Genomic DNA, 21,513 nt, shown 5'->3' on the forward strand with positions numbered 1-21,513 from the left:
GAAGAAATCCTGCATTAACATGGAAGAAATTTTGCTATACAAATAAAATCACGCGATTTTGCGCCGTAATTGTTGCTGGTTTTCTGCTAATTTTATACGTGACTCAGGATTCCATGTAAAAAATGCTGACACTGTCAGAATGCCCCCTGTATTTATAAATGTCATCTAACATCGCACTTGCACGTGAAAAGCATGGCATAACCAGTTTATTTAGGTATCCTAGATTAATCGAATCAAAGTAAACTTTTATGCAAGAAGTGTGCTAATGCACATATTTTTCGTGCAATAACATCTAATTATCTCCAGAAACACAGGAACGCATTTACGTACAAGCAAGTCCGCAAGGAGAAGGGCTTAAAAAAATCCGAAGGTGCACAAACCTTCTATTATATGTATACTTATATTATTTCTAATATTACTCAATAAAATAGAAAATGTAGAGCTATTTTGTTGGCTTACCAATCCTACAAATGCCCACAACAGAAACATGGATTGTAGAACCCGTCTTCTGTGTGATACATCCATATTTAATCTACTTCAAAGTTGTTGTATACATATCACTATACGGCGTTTCGTTCAAAGTAATGACAAAGTACTTGCACTAGTAGCTGAATTTAATTCCTGGCACAACGATTCAATGTCTTAAGTTCTTAACAATATATGTACATGGTAACAATTGTACGATTAATTAATATTATGTACAAAATAATTTGTACACAATGAGAGGTTCTTTTTAAGAATAGTTTCCACATGTTCAAAACAAATATCTGTTTGTTTTATTTCTTAATGTGCCTTTTCATTTAATAAAATTACAGATGAAGTGTTGAATTTTAATGATGTTATCTGTATACAACGATTTTTTTAATAATTATAAATGCATTATCACGATTTCTAAAGTGAAATCTAGGACATCTTAAGTCCCTGGTGTAATATAATTGAACAGATATACATTTTTTCTACTATAAAATTGTCTTAGGTGTTATGCTATGTGTGTTATGGATTTTATTTCACGATAAAACCCAATTTTTCATAAAATAAAATAATTTATACATGTATTTTAAAGACGTTTTCCGGAGTTTTCATATAGACATATAGGCAAAATTAAAACTGTTCAATAGAATTTCTTTAAACTTGGCATGTTATAAGAATATGGTAACAGATACATTTTAAACGAAAAAAAATTTGGGGTCCCCGTTCTCATTTTCGAGTTATCTGCCCTTGAATTGGACTTTTTCGTTAAATTCAAGGGCAGATAATTTACAATGAAGCAAAAAAATACCCTTTTCCTTCTTATTTTCATGAAGCTTACCTTCGTCTTAGCAATATGCAAAATTTCAAGAAGAAATTTAGAGTGGATGTTTTTATTCCAAATTCTTCTCTTAACCTGTGCACTTTTTCTTAAAAATTGGCCTATTTTTCACTTATTTAAAGTACCTTTATTTTCATTGAAAAAAATTAACAGAAATGATATAAGGAATTGCATGTAATTATTCAACAATAAAATGAAAAACATTATTCAGAAGTAAAAACGAAAAAGAATTCATTTACGTATGTATAAGTTATCTGCCCTTTAAATGACCTAAAATAAGTAGAAAATTCTGATACAGGGGCAGATAACTCAAAAAGGAGTAAACTGACCCCAATTTTTTTTTTTGCTTAAAATGTTTCTGTTATCATATTCTAACAACCTGCCAAGTTTAAAGAAATTCTATAGAACAGTTTTAATTTTGACCATATATGTCTAAATGAAAACTCCCGAAAACGTCTTTAATCAGTATAGAATGATAGAATTAGTTGTTAAAGAAGACTTAAACGTATATTTCTATATAAGCCTATGTAAACTAAGTGACCCCTTGGGCTTATTATGTAAAAATATATATAGATGACCACAAAGTGATGCTACATGCCAAATATCTAAGCTCTATTGCTCTCCTTGTAATTTTTATGAGAAAATTTTTAATGATTTTATTTCTAAAGCTAGTTTTTAGGTCATATGACCTACTTATGCATCAGACCAGAACTACATATGTATTTATTTAACTTTTGTGGGGGACCATAAATAGATCATTCCTGTGAAGTTTGGTTAATATCCATCAAGTGATTTGGGAGGAGATGTTGTTTAAAGCAATTGTATACAACAACGAACACACTGTCATCACAAAAGCTCACCTCCTAGCACTTTGTGCTAAGGTGAGCTAAAAAATATATTTGATCTTGAATCAAAATTCAATTGTCTTAACATGTTTACCAAAGACAACAAATATTAAAAACTTTATTTTCATCTACATTCTTCTTAAAATGAGTTTTCACAAAGGTTAACAAATAATTGAAAAATTGTTAGAAATTTTAATTAGTATACATGTAGATGCAAATCATGATCTTTGGACTAACAAATATTATGTTTTGTCTCAATTGCAAACATCCAAGCATCTGTGTAATCTTGAAAGCTCTTTAAATAGATACCCCAACAAAAATGGGGCCCAAGTATAAATTACTCATAACAACCAGTCACGGTCCATTAACCAATCATCTGCCATGTTTAAATTATTCATAACAACCAGTTGCGGTCCATCAACCAATCATCTGCCATTTTTAAATTATTCATAACAACCAGTCACGCCCCATCAACCAATCATCTGCCATGTTTAAATTATTCATAACAACCAGTCGCGATCCATCAACCAATCATCTGCCATTTTTTAAATTATTCATAACAACCAGTCACGCTCCATCAACCAATCATCTGGTTCTTCAATAGTTTTTGTACATGGAGCTTTCACCTCTGCTTTGTATTTATCAACGTCAATCTGCCCATGTAAACCAGCTTTGTAGTTCAGTGCCATCCAAATTGCAATAACTGCCGATGTATTTAGAAGTTTAGTGTTCTCAGAAAACAATGGAATGGGACCTCCTTGGAGAAATACATCCAATTCTGAATCATACATATTTACTGAAACATAATTTTTATCAACTGCCACTGTGGGAATGAGAGTGACTCCTTTCTTTTCCTTATTCTTTAGAAAGGAAAAGGTTATTGTCTCAGCAAATACTCTACGAAGTTCTGTCTTTGAAATGCACCCCTTATTTTTCTCCTTAATACCATGAATTAAAGATTCAGTATCTGTATCAAATGATGAAGAAGATTTAAATGAACTGGAAGATGATGCATGATTTAGGACTGTCCCATCTTCAACTACATTCACTTTGATGACTGGCAGATCTGCAATCAGTATGTCAGAGCTGCCATGCCAGCCCTGTTCCCAGCCTGAAAATCAAAGAATCACACAATAAATTGGAATGAAATGAAGTCACTTGTACAATATGTTACCAGATGTAGAGTACCCAGCATATTTTTAGAAGTAATATCAAGCCAACTCAATCAACCATGTTGTTGTTGTTTTTTTTCATGAGAAAGCATGCATAAGTTAACAAGAACTGTCAGTAGGGACAGCACCCTAGACTACTCTCAGGCACTTATTCGCTATGTCAATCACCTAAAAACCTAAAGACTTCAAAATCAATGGTAACACTCAACTTGCTTTATGTCTAGGCATTCTGAAACAAAATTTCACATACAGGGTCACTGTGGCCTTGACATTTGGTCTGAGAAAACCTAGATATAACCACATTTACAACTCAGAAAGACTCCATCAAACTTACAGTGTTTGTATTAGCTTCATTCTACTAATTATTTACAGCTATTGAAAAGAAAATTCCAAGGGTTAAAATGCCCCTTCTAAGGTAAATCAACATGAGTTTAATAGACAAACGCGAAAGACTGTCTTGACCCTTGATAAACAATATAAACCCATCATCCAAGGAGAGCAAAATTGACTAATTTAAAATAACCAAGAAACAACATTATTGTAGCTTACCAAAGCTAGTGTCACCAGGTTTGCCAATCACATCTTCATGATTATCACATGGACACCCTTTTCTTGTACCATATACAGTACTTATGTCATATAAATAGTTTGGTGAAACAATCAACTTGGAGAAAAAATGTTCAGCCAGAACCAATATCAATTCCTCAGAACATTAGGATGTAGCTTGAATAACTTTGCTTTCTGAAAGAAAAAAATCATCTCTGTGCTATTGCTTTTTTTTTAATCATTAATTTTGCACTATTTACTGTTTTGTTTACACAGGTATATTATACATGTTAACTGCAAATAAAGTACAAATTGTTTAAACATGTAAACGAACGTGGAAACGTTTTGAAGAGAAACACATCCTTAAGTAAAGCTTCAGGAGTAAATTAAAAGCTTAACATGGATAAGTTATTTATTATTGATTGTAATGTTATGGGTCAGCACTGTTCACTACGGTGGCACAGAGGTGACATTTGTAAATTAAAAGGATAATATGGGTAAGTTATTTATTATTGATTGTAATGTGACTGTCACTGGTGACATTAAGAAGTGTTCACTAAGGTGGAAGAAAGGTGACATTTGTGCATTCTAATTTATCTCTTGTGCACAAGATACTACATATATGTTGTGGCCCAGAGTTACTTAGTCAACATATATATTGACGTGCCAAAGCTTAACTCCGAGATATTTTCATTCTTGGGAAGAATCTCGCTTGTAGAGGCAAGATATTGCCCACACACGAAAATAGCACAGTATCTCGTCGGGCAGTACGGATTGACAGTTTCCGAACTAGCAGACGACAGGCTATTCTTATCAGTAGTAAAGATAAACGATTGCATATCTCACTGTATAAAACCTATGTAAAATGGTCTGACTTGTGGTAGGTTTAACCGTAAATTTAAATACCTTCAGTGTCAAACAATGTGTTGAAATATACACTGAGACAAAGATAAGATCTTAAGCTTTAATTGGTGTAATAAATTTTAAAATCGGACATTAAATGGCCCAAAACTAGCAGTTTAAAAACAGCTAAATTTGCATTGTTTTAGTTTTAGTTTTTTTATTTATTTTTTATTTATAAACAAAACTCATGGCCCTTAAGGGCATAAGAGTGAACAATCAACAAAACAAAAAATAATAATACAAACATGGCATGAAGTAAATAAGTAAATAAGGAAGATGACTTATTGAAATTTCAGCATTATAGCTTTGACAAAAAAAACTAGATTAAATAAAGTATTTCTGTTGTCGCTACACATAAGAGCCTGAAAATTTAAAATACTAGGAAACCTTGAATAATAGTTACTGATATACCTGTGTCTTTCATGATTAAAATAAGTACATTTAAAAATATAATGAAATTCATCACCTATTTCTTGCTGATTACAAAGTGAGCATGTTCTATTTTCTCTTTCAATACCAGAATAGCGACAGAGATATCGATTTTACTCGAAGATAAGGGAAACAACTTGTGTTTTTTCACTCGATATACCTCGGTTATTTACGTAGTTCATATAGAGACTGTCGATGGGTGTATTAGTTGGACTTAGAGTTATTAAGTAGTGCGCACTCTTGGCCACGACTTAGTAACTTGTGTGCACCAAATAGTATCTTGTGTGCACCACTTTATTATCTCATGCGCACAACTCAGTAACTCATGTGCACTACATAGTATCTCGTGCACATGTCATAGTAACTTGTGATTACAACATATAGTATCTCGTGCACACAAGATAAATAAAACGCACAAATGTCACCTCTGTGCAACAGTAGTTCCTTATATTGGGGAGAAGATGCGTAAGTGGCCAGATAACTCAGTCGATAGAGCCACAAAATGGAATATGGAGGGTCCCTGGTTCTAGGGACAAGAAGTCACATTTTTGCGACGGACGCGCCCTCAGGCGCGTTCAGAGCTAAGTCATCTACACATGGGATTTCGTCTGCTACAATCGCGCAAAGTGTCCTCAACCGATTAACAGCCCAAGAAAAAGTACATGAACTTTATCCTTTAAAACTCCCATACTTTGTCGGGATATCTTAAAATCTTCCATATTTAGCCTTTTCAATTTCAAATTAAGTTATCCAAGTTAAAATATGAACGTAAATGATTGATAAAAACGTTGTTGTCCCGTAGTATTATTGCGCAATATGCAAATTACTGCCGAAACGATTTACCGCTGTCGAAAAAGTAGGACAGCAAATTATACTATAATAAAGGTGTAAGCTCTGAGTTCCAAGAAATTATTAGTAGGAAATAAATATTTCTACATTATACAAAACATTATTATTAACAAATCAAAAGTTTTTCGTGACTCTAGAATAACTCGCGCATTAATAAAAGAAGAACTATTTTCGTGACTCATAACGCGGGTTTAGCTGAATATTCAGCAGTTATTACTAAATAAGATACAGTACAATGGTTAGTTTAAATATCTATTTTTGAAAATGCATGTAACAATTAAGAGGGCTTTTCAACACTTTACCACCATGTAGTCTTTCATGAAGGAAGTTATAATATCAGTTCTACTTCCGATTCTTGTGGTTTGTTTACATATTTTTCTAGGTCACGATATGAGTTAACCTGCTACAGAAGATAACACTATTCTAAAAATAGATTCTGCTGCACCTGTGCTGATTTTCGGACAGGCGATTAGTGCATGTAATAAACCAGCGGATACTTACTTTGTTTACATGCAATACTTCATGAAATTCTATACAATTGTAAGAAGCAAACAAGTTGAAAATGGAATTTAGTGTGAAATTGAAAATGAAAAAAAAAATCTAAAAAAAATACACCATTAATTGCTGATGATTTTAACCAAAAATATTTTTAATGAGGCATATCCAAGAGAAATAAAAATACAAATGACTTATATTTTATTGTCTACATGCCCACTATGATATATATAACACGCAGCAATTCTAATTAACATTCTCACATGTATTATGTATTATGATTGAAGTTTATTTGCATGGTTTTATTTTAGACAGTTTTTTTTCTATTTACATATCATTTCTTGGAATAAATCGATAAGGACACTGATTTACAAGTTTGACCAGAGTTTTTTGGCATAAATTTCATTCTGTATTTAAAAATTTGGACTTGTTCTGCTTGAAAGTAGAAAATCTGAATTATATCAGAATGGGACACATATTTAATATATTGCTCTACAAATCTCGAACTTGTATGGAACAAATTTTCTCTGTTATATCTTTTGTGTTGTTTTTTTTTCTAAAAAAAGCCATAATGTCTCTCCGGTTGCATGTCCGTCGCATTCAGTGCTGTGCGCACTTTGATTTTGATGTTGGTTCTCCTGAATCTGCCATTGTTGTAGTTGTTGATTTACGACGCAACTTCTCGGCCATTTCCGTCTTATATCGTCACTTTCGTTGTACTTTTGCCGAAGTTTGACGGAAAGAGCCGGGAAGTCGCGGATGAATATACGGGTTGCTTCGGATATATTCCTAAAATGAAAGTATCAAAAAGTAGGACATTAGCGTTACGTCAAGATTTATGTACAAAGTCCACACATGGACTATCTAGAGGCCGTCATGGGCAACTCATTTGGGAAAGCAGCTGTAATTGATTTTGGTGTGCAATGGGCGCTTTGGGCTGTTGCTTCTGCGTTAAAAACTGAGAAATTTTACGATTTAGCGGGTATTTGCATTTGTTACATAATTCACTTATTAGTCAGTTAAAGCTGTACTGGTTGGAGAGATAACTCCGACACTAAATCACATATTTTTTGCAATATTTTAATTATCTTCCAGTATATTTTAAATATTGAACCACCTAAACAAAGTTCAGTTCAAAGACTTTACATTACACTACAAAAATTATGTATGGAAATGGAATCTGGTACTTCTTTAAGGTCTTGAATGAGGTATACAAAACATAGTCTTTTTACCCCACAACAGTAGATAAAGTCGACACTTAAATTTTTAAGTAAAAAATGACTGGAAAATCTGCATCAATAATTAATCTATACATATTATATGGTTTATCTATTTTTTGTAAATATTTAAACAATTTTTTAACAATCTTTTCCAAGTCAGTGGCCTGTGGTCAATACATTTCTAACTACGATGCTGTCCGGTAATCTGGCGCACCTAAGCACTTATCGGCTAATTTACTATGATTCAAATAAATACAAAAAAATCACAATTATTTTCCTATTTACAAAAATCTTAAAGACATATAATGACACCAATATTTTTTGGAAATAACTCAATGAACTGCATAAGTGCAACAATGTAAACACTTACCACCATGTTTAATCCCAACATTCAATTGTCCGGTGATCTTGCGCATGTGTTATGAATTACGTCACGGTAGCTCGTTTTGAAAGTATAGTGTCCAAGTAGTACTATCAATATAAATTTTGTGAGTCCAAGGAATGAACAGTTAATTTAAACTGTTCAAACTGTTCAAACAAAACTTAACACAAACTTATTTACATCAAGGGTTTGTTATTTTACTGTTCACTACTACACCTTGGACACCTGGAATCATCACTACCAGTCAATGTCTCAATTTCTGTACATAATTTCAGATGCACCCATTGACTACACACAGTACAACACTCCCAGTTAACAAATTTAATGCTCTTACCTTTTACGCTTGAGTAGAAAAAGAATTGAAAAGCGCGGGAGGGGCTTTCCATTTTGACAGGCAGGAGATAACAACCCAATGCACCTTTATTTGCAAAAGGGAAAAAAGGAAATTTACAACGTTTTATCAGTGCAATACTGTTTTTAAATGTGTGATATTGATTTTCATTCTTGCTGGACGTAAAATTTTGAAACTGGATGAATAGACAGGAATATCATGGGAAAATAGGTCAGTGGGCGTGTTTATGAATAAATAATAAGGATGACGGAATAATGTAAACAAACATGTTTGACAGATTTTTTTTAAAGTTTCTTACCTTGTTTAAGTCCAAGTCACAAGTTTTGGCTGAAAATTTCTAGAAAAAGCATAAACAAACAACCAAACAAAAGGAAATATACTTCCGGTGCCGAGTGCGCAAGGTCACCGGCCGCGCAAGATGACCGGACATGACTGTACCTTATTGTAATTTAGTAAAAAGAACGTTTTGAAGCAGTTTTTGCCTACAAAAAGTTTAGGTTATTTGAAAAACATTAAAAAGTTTACCAAATTATAATAAAGCATCACATTCTGTCCTGTTCCTATACTATTAGGTGATCATGTGCTTGTTTGTTGAAAAACAAAGCTATAACAATTATACTTATCAAGTGTCGGGGTTATCTATGCGTCGGAGTTATCTCTCTGACCAGTAGATATATTCCATGACTGATAAAATAATAATGTAATTACATTTACTCAATTAACTTGTAAATTTAAAAATCACAGCTACATGTAAACTATATTGAAAATTTATACCTACCAATATCTGTCAAATGCAGTTAACAATATCCTATTGAAATTTGCTTTTTGCAAAATGAAATAAGAATTAATATATAACATGAGTATTGTCACTATCAGACAATTATGTCTGAACATGAAAATTCCACCTCCTTCAGGTACAGGTACCATCCCGTCTAGCCCAACAAATTGTGCTCCAGACCTTTCTATTATATAGACGATGGTCGCCCATTACTCTTAAGACCAACATCTATGTTATTTAAGTTTGCAAAGTCGGTTTTACAGTCGAAACATTGATATGAAATTAGCCCCCCCTCCAAAAAACAACAGAGAGAGAGAGAGAGAGCCCTGTATGTGTCATGATTATTATTGAAATGACTGAACTGGTGGTGAATCTTTATCTGATATTGATGCCATTTTAATTCATATACATATATATATTTACCGTAAAATTTTTAATGAGTATACCTGATCAGATTCAGAACCTGCCCCACCTTAACCCTTATCTACTACCAGAAATGTTAAATATTGTACCACAAATGTGACTTCTCTATAAACTGATTGACATATCAGTCACCCAAAATCATATCCTAAATGATTTAAAGTGTCTTTGATCTTAGAATTTAATCACTGCCTGCACTGTTTCAACGTAAAGCTAAAAAATAATCTATTGAAATGTTTCTATTTAATTTATAAACTGTACAATTATGTTGTTTTCATAATTCTAAAGGGGGCTCACCCCCTAGTAACCCTTCCTTTTAGTCCCAGCCTACTTTGTAGAGTCATTCCCTTTGGCTTCAGTCCGGACAACAGCTTGTTAATTTATTGCCATCCCATGTTTATCAAATCTTTTGCCAAGCTTCTGTGCCTTTCCACCATATGCACATATAGAGGTGAGAGAGGGGTAAAGGGACTGACCATTAGGTGTTTATAGTGAATTGATAATGATTCGCCCCACAGTAGTGACAATTCGCTTTAGATAGTGACGATTTGCTCCACCTTAAAAGGTTCTGATCATTTAGTGCCTTTTATCTTATTTAGTATCTTGTTCAGAAACTGTAATACTTTAAATACTATATGCAAGTTTGGTTTAATTAATTCATCAATTCTGCTAAAAGAGCTGTAAGATATTGGTGTAAAATACTTAAAATGGGTGAACACAGATTAGTTAAAAAATGCTATTTTATGCAGTTGTTTTTGGATAGTACAGGGCAAACTAATTGGTGTACTGGTATTCGTAATTTATTATGTAAAAATGGTTTTGGCTACATTTGGTATAATCAAACAGTCAATAATGAAGACTATTTCATAAATTCTTTTGTACAAAAATTAAAGGACCAATATCTACAAGAATGGCAAACAATTATAAATGATAGTTCTAAATTGTATGCGTATAGACAGTTTAAATGCAATATCGAACATGAATATTACTTAACAGTAGTGACAATTAGAAAATTCAGAAATGCTCTTGCCAAACTTCGGTTGTCCTCCCATGATTTAGAAATTGAAAAAGGTAGATACCAGAATATTTTAAGAGAACAAAGGATATGTAAATTATGTCACGAAGCAATTGGAAATGAATATCATTTTGTTTTAGTTTGTAAAAAATTGTCTTTGATTAGAGAAAAATACATTGACAAAAAATTCTTTAATAATCCTAATAATCATAAATTTAATGTTCTAATGTGCTCTCGCTCTGATAATGTTATAACAAATTTAGCTATGTATGCATATTATGCATTCAAAGAGAGAAATGAGATATTAAGTAATACAGATACTGACAGTTAGAAATCATTAGGATATACTTACTATATTGTTGAGATCACATTCTTGGAATCATTTTGTATGTTATAACACAGATACTTAAATTTGAAATTATTATTATAAAATATTTGAGAATATGCTTATGATATCATGAATGTTACTTTTAGGTATTGTTTAGTTTGTTGTTTTCAATTTTGAATACGTTTGTACAGTGATGAGATATATGGATTTACTTTTCATTTCGGGCAATGTTGTACAAAGCTTAAGACTGATCAAAACACTATTGCCTTTTATGTTAAGGCTATAGTATGTTTTCCTTATTTTGCACTGAATAGCCATAAGTGAAGATCTTATGTTTTGTTTTTCGTTAAGATCGACACGCATTTTGGTAAATTTTTCAACAATAGTTCTGTGTGTTTCAATATAAACATTATTAGGAATTACATCGATCTGTACTGACACCAGTCAAGAAATTATATCTAAATGTATATATTGTTGTAATGGGCCAGTGGCCAATATCAATAAATAAATTGTCATTGTCATTGTCAGTTTGGTTCACATGTCTTTAAATTAATTGTAATATACAGTTGAGTTCACACTTAAGGTTACACAAAGTGCACTTAGAGTGCACTAGATGTGCACTTTGAAGTGCACTTCATAAGTGCACCTTGAAGTGCACTAGACCAATTATATGTACTTAAGGAGTTACCTTTTATTTCAATAAATAACAATTACTATACTTATTAGACTTTTACAAAAATTAGTAGATATGTGATAATATTTTTTCATTATAAATTTGAAGTTGTGATTATTGGATTTTGTAAAATAATTATATGATGTAAAATATTGGAAAAATAATTTAATAAATTCATCAACTTTACTGATGTGGAACTTTCTCACTTTGAACATTGTTATAATATATAAATCATTATAACTTATAAAGTTATAATAATAGGTTGCTACCACATGTATCTTGTTATATAATATTTGATAAATTTATACTATGAATTATTATGTAATTGAACAGGTTCAGGGACATTTCTTTATTTGGCATATCAAACATTGAAATGGGGCGGGACATACTACCCCCGACAGAAAGTGACTACAGGATTAGTAATGACATGGGCTGCAAGGTATATAGCACGCTTTAAGTATAATTTATTACTGACGTAGAAAGTTTAAAAGAAAATTTATTGAATATTTAACTTTACCTGGCTTACATGTACATTTTTTTGTAAAAAGAACATAAAACTAGAGGATGCTTTTGTAAAAAAGCGCATGTCTCCCCCACTGCTGAGAATAACTGTGAATGGAAACAGGAATGGAAATGGAGATAAGATAATGTAAATACCCGGTAGTCACTTCAATGAAGGCTGTCTATGGAACGCGCAGCGGGGAAGAAATGACCGCATAAGGGTGGAAAGATCAAAAAAGAACAGAGTATATAAAACCAGACAACTGATATATCACTGATATATCAATAATAGTTAAATGTCCTCACTGATAAGAACTCTAGTTATCATCCGGAAATGAGAAAATGACCAATGGTCACTGTGACCTTAACCTTTGACCTACTGACCCCATAAACAAGAGGGATCATCTGCTCAATAAGACCAATCATCCTATGAAGTTTGAGGGTTGTAGGTCTAAAGGAACTCTAGTTATCATCCGGAAAGGAGAAATTAACCAACGGTCGTCGCTGTGACCTTGACCTTTGACCTACTGACCATTAAAACAATAGGGATCATTTGATTAATAAGACCAATTCATCCTATGAAGTTTGAGGGCTGTAGGTCAAAAGGAACTCTAGTTATCATCCGGAAATGAGAAATTGACCAACGGTCACTGTGACCTTGACCTTTGACCTACTGACCCCAAAAACAATAGGGATCATCTGCTCTATAAGACCAATCATCCTATGAAGTTTGAGGGCTGTAGGTCAAAAGGAACTCTAGTTATCATCCGAAACGAGAAATTGACCAACGGTCACTGTGACCTTGACCTTTGAACTACTGACCCCAAAAACAATAGGGATCATCTGCTCAATAAGACCAATCATCCTATGAAGTTTGAGGTCTGTAGGTCTAAAGGAACTCTAGTTATCATCCGGAAACGAGAAATTGACCAACGGTCAGTGTGACCTTGACCTTTGACCTACTGACCCCAAAAACAATAGGGATCATCAGCTCTATAAGACCAATCATCCTATGAAGTTTGAGGGCTGTAGGTCAAAAGGAACTCTAGTTATCGTCCGGAAACGAAGAATGGACGGACGGACGGACTGACGGACGTTCTAACGGAACAGTAATAATGTGGCTACTCTATTGTTCTCTCTATTGTTCTTTTTAGCCACACAAAAGAAAATAGCCACATAAAAGCATTACGGAATGAATAGGATCAAAGATAATTTACTGTTACCTATTGTCCCTCTAGCCACATAAGTATCCATATGTTAGCTCGGACGGACGGACTGACGGACGGACAGGGCAAAAACAATATGTCTCCCCCCGAGGTGGGGGAGACATAATTAATAGTCTAGGGGTTAAGAATATATATTTATTATTTTACTTGTAAATATAATATCAATAAAATGCTTTTTTTCATTTTTCGTATTTTCACTGTATAAATTTATTTTTCATTGCAGTGAAACATAATTTCCATATTTTCACATATGTCCTGTCAACTTACTTTCTCTTCAGTTTATCCAGTATACAAGATGTCTTTAAGATTGTAATGTCACATTTAAAAGAGAAAAATGTATACAATAAACAGAAAATTCAAGTTTGCCATGATCGCCACTCATTACATATTTTTTAGCTCACCTGTCACAAAGTGACAGGGTGAGCTTTTGTGATCGCTTTTCGTCCGGCGTCCGTCCGTCCGTCCGTAAACTTACTTTAAATGACATCTCCTCATAAACCACTAAGCCAATTTCATCCAAACTTCACAGGAATGTTCCTTTGGTGGTCACCTTTAAAAATTGTTCAAAGAATTTAATTCCATGCAGAACTCTGGTTGCCATGGCAACCGAAAGAAAAAACTTTAAATATCTTCTTTTAAAAAACCATAAGAGCTAGAGCTTAGATATTTGGCATGAAACATCTTCTAGTGAGTGTCTACCAAGTTTGTTCAAATAAAAGCCCTGGGGTCAAAATTGGCCCCGCCCCGGGGGGTCATTGATTTTCCCTATACATTGTATGCATATAGTAAAAACTTAAAAAATCTTCTTGTAAAGAACCCAAAGAGCTAGAGCTAAGATATTTAGCATGAAACATGTTCTAATGGGTGTCTACCAAGTTTGTTCAAATAAAAGCCCTGGGGTGAAAATTGGCCCCGCCCCGGGGGTCATTGATTTTCCCTATATGCATATAGTAAAAACTTAAAAAATCTTCTTTTAAAGAACTCAAAAGAGCTAGAGCTTAGATATTTGGCATGAAACATCTTCTAGTGAGTGTCTACCAAGTTTGTTCAAATAAAAGCCCTGGGGTCAAAATTGGCCCCGCCCCGGGGGTCATTGATTTTACCTATATGCATATAGTAAAAACTTAAAAAATCTTCTTTTAAAGAACCCAAAGAGCTAGAGCTTAGATATTTAGCATGAAACATGTTCTAATGGGTGTCTACCAAGTTTGTTCAAATAAAAGCCCTTGGGTGAAAATTGGCCCCGCCCCGGGGGTCATTGATTTTCCCTATATGCATATAGTAAAAACTTAAAAATCTTCTTTTATAGAACTCAAAGAGCTAGAGCTTAAATATTTGGCATGAAACATCTTCTAGTGTGTCTACCAAGTTTGTTCAAAATAAAGGCCCTGGGGTCAAAATTGGCCCCGCCCCGGGGGTCATTGATTTTCCCTATATGCATATAGTAAAAACTTAAAAAATCTTCTTGTAAAGAACCCAAAGAGCTAGAGCTAAGATATTTAGCATGAAACATGTTCTAATGGGTGTCTACCAAGTTTGTCCAAATAAAAGCCCTGGGGTGAAAATTGGCCCCGCCCCGGGGGGTCATTGATTTTCCCTATATGCATATAGTAAAAACTTAAAAAATCTTCTTTTAAAGAACTCAAAGAGCTATGGCTAAGATATTGAGCATCAAACATGTTCTAAAAGTTTCTACCAAGTTTGTTCAAATACAAGCCCAGGGGTCAAAATTGGCCCCGCCCCGGGGGTCATTGATTTTCTTTATATGTGTTTAGCAAAAACTTTAAATCTTCTTTGAAAAAAACCAAATAGCTAGAGTTTAGATATTAAGCATGAAACATCTTCTAGTAAGTGTCTACAAAGATTGTTCAAATAAAAGCCCTGGGGACAAAACTGGCCCGGCCCCAGGGGTGTCATTGTTTTTAACTATATGTGTATAGTAAAAACTTAAAAAAAACTTCTTTTAAAAAGCCCAATGAGCTAGAGCTTAAATGTTTAGCATGAAACATCTTCTTATGGGTGTCTACCAAGTTTGTGCAAATAAAAGCCCTTGGGTTAAATTGGCTCTGCAACGTTGGGGGGGGGGGGGGGGGGTTGGGGGGCCTATATACAGGTGAGCGACCTCAGGGCCATCATGGCCCTCTTGTTTATTTTAATACTACTTGATGAAAATAAGTCCTGTATTTATAGAAAATTTAAATATCCTCGATTCTGGGTATATTTTTGAAAAATCCCTAAAAACTCTGTGCAAATTTTAATGCAAATCTCTTTATTATTTCTTGTTGAAGATAATTTATTTCCAAAAACAAGTATTGAGTAATTCAGATGTGTATTGTTTTGTATTTTGTGTAAATTATAGGTTAGGCTTATTTCTCTTCACACGTGTTCTAAAGGAAGGAAAGGACAGTAGATTTGATAAAGTAAAAGGCAAGCCTGGTTTGTTCTGGGTTTACTGGACCGTACAAGGTATTATATTGTTAGGTATCTTTTTATACGCCATAATGAAGAATTTTGGCGTAAATTTTATATATAAAGTCACTATCTTATATAAGAAAACACATTTTGTGAAACTACGGTGCTCAGAGCTTAGATATTTAGTGTTACTATTGTAGCATTGCCTTGTGGACCTCCACACGAAAAATGATATTATATCATTCACCTTTGGTCAACTTCATATAAGCCGTGTCATGACAAAACCAATGTAATGCGTTTGCGACCAGCATAGATCTAGACCGGCCTGCGCATCTGAGCAGTCTGATCAGGATCCATGCTATTCGTTATCAGTTTCTCTACTTGTAATAGAGTTTGTAAGCGAACAGCATGGATCCTGATCAGACTGTGCGGATGAGCAGGCTGGTCTGGATCCATGCTGGTCGCAAATGCATTTTGTTGGTTTTGTCACGACGCTGCTCATATTTGTACATATTGAACATGCTCAGTATCATGTCTAGCCAGCGTCTTGATGTTAGGAACTGTAGGAGAATATTAAATTTACATCTTGCAGAGTATACATTTTATTGTGTTATATCGCTATTTTGTGAAGTCTATTTAAGTTTATTGCAACTCCCAACAACAAAAGAATTATTAACTATTTGTGATGAATAAGCACTGGATGTTTAAATTTTATAAAAAAATATTTGCATTATTCAAGACTTTTTTTTGGTGACAGGAATGTGGATTTTCACCACACTACTACCACTTATGGTGCTGAATAACAAGAAAGAAGACAAGCCTTTGTGTACAAGAGATTATGTAGGCTGGGGACTATGGGCTCTGGGTTTCCTGTTTGAAACTATTGCTGATCATCAAAAATCTGCGTTTAAAGGCAATCCAGATAATGCTGTAAGTAGTAACTGTGTTATCTTATGCTGTTCATGTAATATACGTGTCTATGTCTTTGACAGGAAAATCCAGAAGCAGCCAGGAAGGATAATTTGCAGAACTGTAACATGAGTTATCATGCATGTTAACAAATCTTTTTCTGTTAAGCTGGGCAAATTATGTAAAAAGGAATGTTCTTATACTGGCAGGATAAACTTAACATTGGGTGTTACAAAATTAAAGCAACACCTGGCCCCGTGTTCACTAAGAAAAGATCAGGCTCAGGATTAAGTGATCCTGATTTTATTTTCATTGATATATGTTACTAACATTAATCATGTTTTGTCAGAATTAAATGGTAAATATTCAAAATGTAAAAATTTGCCGATTTGCAAAGAAACCAAACTATTTTGGGATAAAATGAACAAATAACAAAACAAATACAAAAAATATTAGATCGAAATAAGGATCAATTTTAGGATCAGTATCGATATTTGGATCAACTGTAAAATGCCCGTATCTGGCAGAAATAATAATAAATTTATTCTAAAATTTCATAAAATTGCTATTGCAAGTCCAGTTTTATCAAATTAATATTAGATATTTAAACTATAAGGATAAACAATGAAGAATATTAGAGTTTTTAAATTTGATCCTGATCTTGATCCTTAAATCCTCAGCCTCAAAGGGGCACATAATTGTCATGTTGAAAAATAGCAATGACTTGGCAAAATACATTCATTGTGGCAGAAATGAAACTTTGTGAAGTTTTGTAACTGTTTTGACTTTGTGAATGGGAAAACCTTTTTGGCAAATTGGTTACTGACAAGAATAAGTGCCAGGACCAAGCACAGGTTCTATATTAATTGTGCACTAAATGTATTTTAAATTTGTTATCAGTTGACCTTGACCTTTAACCTGCTTTTCATTCATAGTTTTCAATATTAAATGGTCTTTTTCTTTTAGAGATTTTATGGTCATGTGAGTTGTTATGGTCCTCTTGTTTAACCTAAGTAGGATATTTGCTCTTGTCTATTAATTGTAAGGTCATTGGGTCAAAGGTCAAGGGCAGAGTGATGTTTTGTTAATTCCTTGTTTAAGTCAATAACTTGAGAGGAGAAAAAACATAAGTTACTGAAACTTTGTAAGGATATTGCCTATGACCATTGGCAAGTAAAAGACCCCTATCCTTTTCAAGATCCTTGTAAATATAACACTTGACTTTAATAAATGTATATAAATTTACTACTATCTGTGCAAAAGCAAATAGAGTTGGGGCATACATGTAAGTTCCCTATGGACACATTTCTAGTTAAATGCATAAAATGATTATTTTAAACAGAAATGACTTTAAACTGGTTTTTCTTATTATACTAATTCATCATTAGCTCAAAACAGCTAGTTTAAACATGTAGATAGGGAATTAGATGACACTTTTATGTTTATAAATTTCAGGGGAAGTTTATCACCACAGGACTGTGGAGTATTTCAAGATATCCAAATTACTTTGGAGAAATCTGCATGTGGCTGGGCATCTTCATTTCATCATCATCTGCTATGACAAAACCTATAGAATATGGCTCTGTTATCTCACCTTTATTTGTTATATTCTTGTTGTTAAAATTGAGCGGTATCCCACTACAGGAACGGCAGCAATTGAAACGCTGGGGAGATAATCCTGCATTTAAAGCTTACGTGAAAAATACTGCAAAACTAATTCCATTTATTTGGTAGTATCATGTATGGTTGTACATTCACGAAAACATTATATACACTACTCGAGATATGGACATTAATGGACATTTCTTATATAATAGATGACATCAGGAAGTGTGTTTTAAAACTGAACAGTACCTATATTAGCTTGACTTCTGGAAGAAAAATTTTAGGTTGTTGTTCCCAATCCCATGGCTGTCCAGACAACTCTTTGGCAAATATTTTAGCTCACCAGGCCCAAGGGTTATAAAGAAATTCTTCAAGCTCAAACTCAGGTATTTGATTGGTCAGAAACTGTCACAGAATGTACAGTGACCAATGAAAATTCTGAGATTTGAGACTGAACTAAAAAAAGTTTTATAACCTCTAGTCCTGATCACAAATACTCAAAGTGAGCATTTTCTATCACAATTTGTCAGGGTTTAAAAGTTTTGTTCAGTTTACTCTGCATCAGGGAACCTCCATGAATTGATAATGACATGGGATGTAATGTTACAAAATTTGGCTGTAAATTTTCTTGCTTTGGAAAATGAAACAAGAATCTTATTTTCTCATTCTCTTCTTTACATGTGAACATTTTTTTAGTTTTACATTGCTCTTAAATTCTATCTACCATATAATTTATCATCATTTATCTAATTAATTTCAAGTTATAATTTGATACATTAGTGTGATAAAAATATAAATGTATGTAACATTAAAGGGTATAAAAGCTATAATTAATATTTCTATTACATCTTTAAATGTTAAAATAATTGATTCTCCAGGAGTTGTAACATAGAATATCTTTTATTAAACTCACATTAATGTATCAGTAAACAGATATAAAAATTCAAACAATTTTGTAATCTTTAGTCTGCTAGTTTATAGCTATATACACTGTTATTTTAAACATGCAAATACATGTACATGATTTCTTTCTACTATAAAACTGTTTAACCAGGAGAATTATTACTTGACCTTGTCATGTTATGTTTTTGTATTCAGACATATTTATATTAATTAAATGATGTAACTCGGAAAAAGGTCAATTTTTATAAGTTCAAGCAAGTAAGGTTCACATCATTTAACTGCCATATAGTACTAGTATCATGAGATACATAATAGAGAAAATGAATATAATATTCATCATCAGTTCAATGCATATTATCTGGGGTCCTCAGGGAAAATATTACCTACTGCAGTGTCAGATAGGAAAAGTATTTACAAAATAAAGTTATAAACTATGTGTATTATCAGGTACGTATATAAATATATGTACCTGGTATTATGTTTTAATCTATGTGTTCTGTTTTAATCATATTCAACATTTCTATCTAAACAAAATTAGAACTGCCACTTGACTGGCAAGGATATTCCTACATTCCACTTCATTAATAGGGTATACATTTACAACATGATACTAGTAAGACTTGCCAAAGATACATACATGTAATTATATAGTTGAAACTAAACTACACCTTTTTCTAAGGTAATCAACCAATTCCATTTTCATGCATATAAGAAGGGCAATCTAAGATGCTTGAAATAATGCATGTAGGGGTATTTTCCTCCACCAGAAAAGCTGGAAAGTTGCTGTATGATGCAATGTAAAACACTACTATCATTGTTTTATTAACCAGGTTTTCCGAAGGAAAAAACTGGTTATTAGATTGAGGTATGTCGGCGGGCGGGCGGGCGTAAACAATTTCTTCTGTGCGCAACTCCTCCTACATTTCTCAATAGATTTTGACCAAACTTTCACAAAACCTTTGTCATCAAGTGCCCTGGCCCATATTGTCGGGGTTTTGTGATTGGATAATATTTGACCTAATTATGGCCCTTTGTTTTTTTTTCCTTATATAGAATATATAGTGAAAAATTCTTCTGTGCACAACTCCTACATTTCTCAATGGACTTTGACCAAACTTTCACAGAAGCTTTGTAATTAAGTGCCCTTGCACATATTGTCAGGGTTTTGTGATTGGATAATATTTGACCTAATTATGGCCCTTTGTTTTTTTTTCCTTATATAGAATATATAGTGAAAAAATTCTTCTGTGCGCAACTCCTCCTACATTTCTCAATGTATTTTGACCAAACTTTCACAGAAGCTTTTTTATAAAGTGCCCATTGCGCATATGGTCGGGGTTTTGTGATTGGATAATATTTGACCTAATTATGGCCCTTTGTTTTTTTTCGTTATATAGAATATTAGTGAACAATTTCTTCTGTGCGCAACTCCCCCTACATTTCTCAATGGATTTTGACCAAACTTTCACAGAAGCTTTGTAATTAAGTGCCCTTGCACATGTTATCAGGGTTTTGTGATTGGATAATATTTGACCTAATTATGGCCCTTTGTTTTTTTTTCCCTTATATAGAATATATAGTGAAAAATTCTTCTGTGCGCAACTCCTCCTACATTTCTCAATGTATTTTGACCAAACTTTTCACAGAAGCTTTGTTATCAAGTGCCCATTGCACATATTGTCGGGGTTTTGTGATTGAATAATATTTGACCTAATTATAGCGCTTTGTTTTTTTTCCTTACACTGAATATATAATGAACAATTTCTTCTGTGCTCAACTCCTACATTTCTCAATGGATTTTGTTCTAACTTTCACAGAAGCTTTGTCATCAAGTGCCCTGGCGCATAGTGTCGGGGTTTTGTGATTGGATAATATTTGACCTAATTATGGCCCTTTGTTTTTTTCCCTTATACAGAATATATAGTGAACACTTCTTCTGTGTGCAATTCCTCCAACATTATTCATGATTTACATTGCACATAGTTACATTGTTTGTTGCTTGTATTTGTATTTCAACTACAACATATTTATCTACAATGGTGATAATTGAAAACCTGGTTTCATGGCATTGCCATGTTTCTTGTTTAGTTTTTAGCTCACCTGTCACAAAGTGACAGGGTGAGCTTTTGTGATCGCTTTTCGTCCGGCGTCCGTCCGTAAACTTTTACTTTAAATGACATCTCCTCATAAACCACTAAGCCAATTTCATCCAAACTTCACAGGAATGTTCCTTTGGTGGTC

At 33.3% G+C, this 21,513-nt stretch overlaps 2 protein-coding genes across 2 annotated transcripts; one reads left to right on the forward strand and one right to left on the reverse strand.

The window, feature by feature from the left end:
* Nucleotides 1–2,074: 2,074 nt before the first annotated feature.
* On the reverse strand, nucleotides 2,075–5,199 carry LOC132751669 (uncharacterized). Its single transcript, XM_060741882.1, has 3 exons — nucleotides 5,179–5,199; nucleotides 3,876–4,029; nucleotides 2,075–3,265 (listed from the first exon to the last, which is right to left on the reverse strand). Exons 1-3 carry the CDS (start codon nucleotides 5,197–5,199, stop codon nucleotides 2,709–2,711), a joined length of 732 nt encoding a protein of 243 aa, XP_060597865.1. The 3' UTR covers nucleotides 2,075–2,708.
* A 2,112-nt stretch (nucleotides 5,200–7,311) lies between these two features.
* On the forward strand, nucleotides 7,312–21,372 carry LOC132751672 (uncharacterized; the record flags this gene model as incomplete). Its single annotated transcript, XM_060741889.1, is given in 5 exon segments — nucleotides 7,312–7,530; nucleotides 12,050–12,155; nucleotides 15,803–15,909; nucleotides 16,613–16,785; nucleotides 18,220–21,372. Coding segments are annotated over 5 exon segments (792 nt in total). The 3' UTR covers nucleotides 18,499–21,372.
* Between the last annotated feature and the right edge of the window lie 141 nt (nucleotides 21,373–21,513).

This window comes from Ruditapes philippinarum, unplaced genomic scaffold (genome assembly GCF_026571515.1).
Source record: "Ruditapes philippinarum isolate M1 unplaced genomic scaffold, ASM2657151v2 ctg759_1_1_1_1, whole genome shotgun sequence".
NCBI classification, from domain to species: Eukaryota; Metazoa; Mollusca; class Bivalvia; order Venerida; family Veneridae; genus Ruditapes; species Ruditapes philippinarum.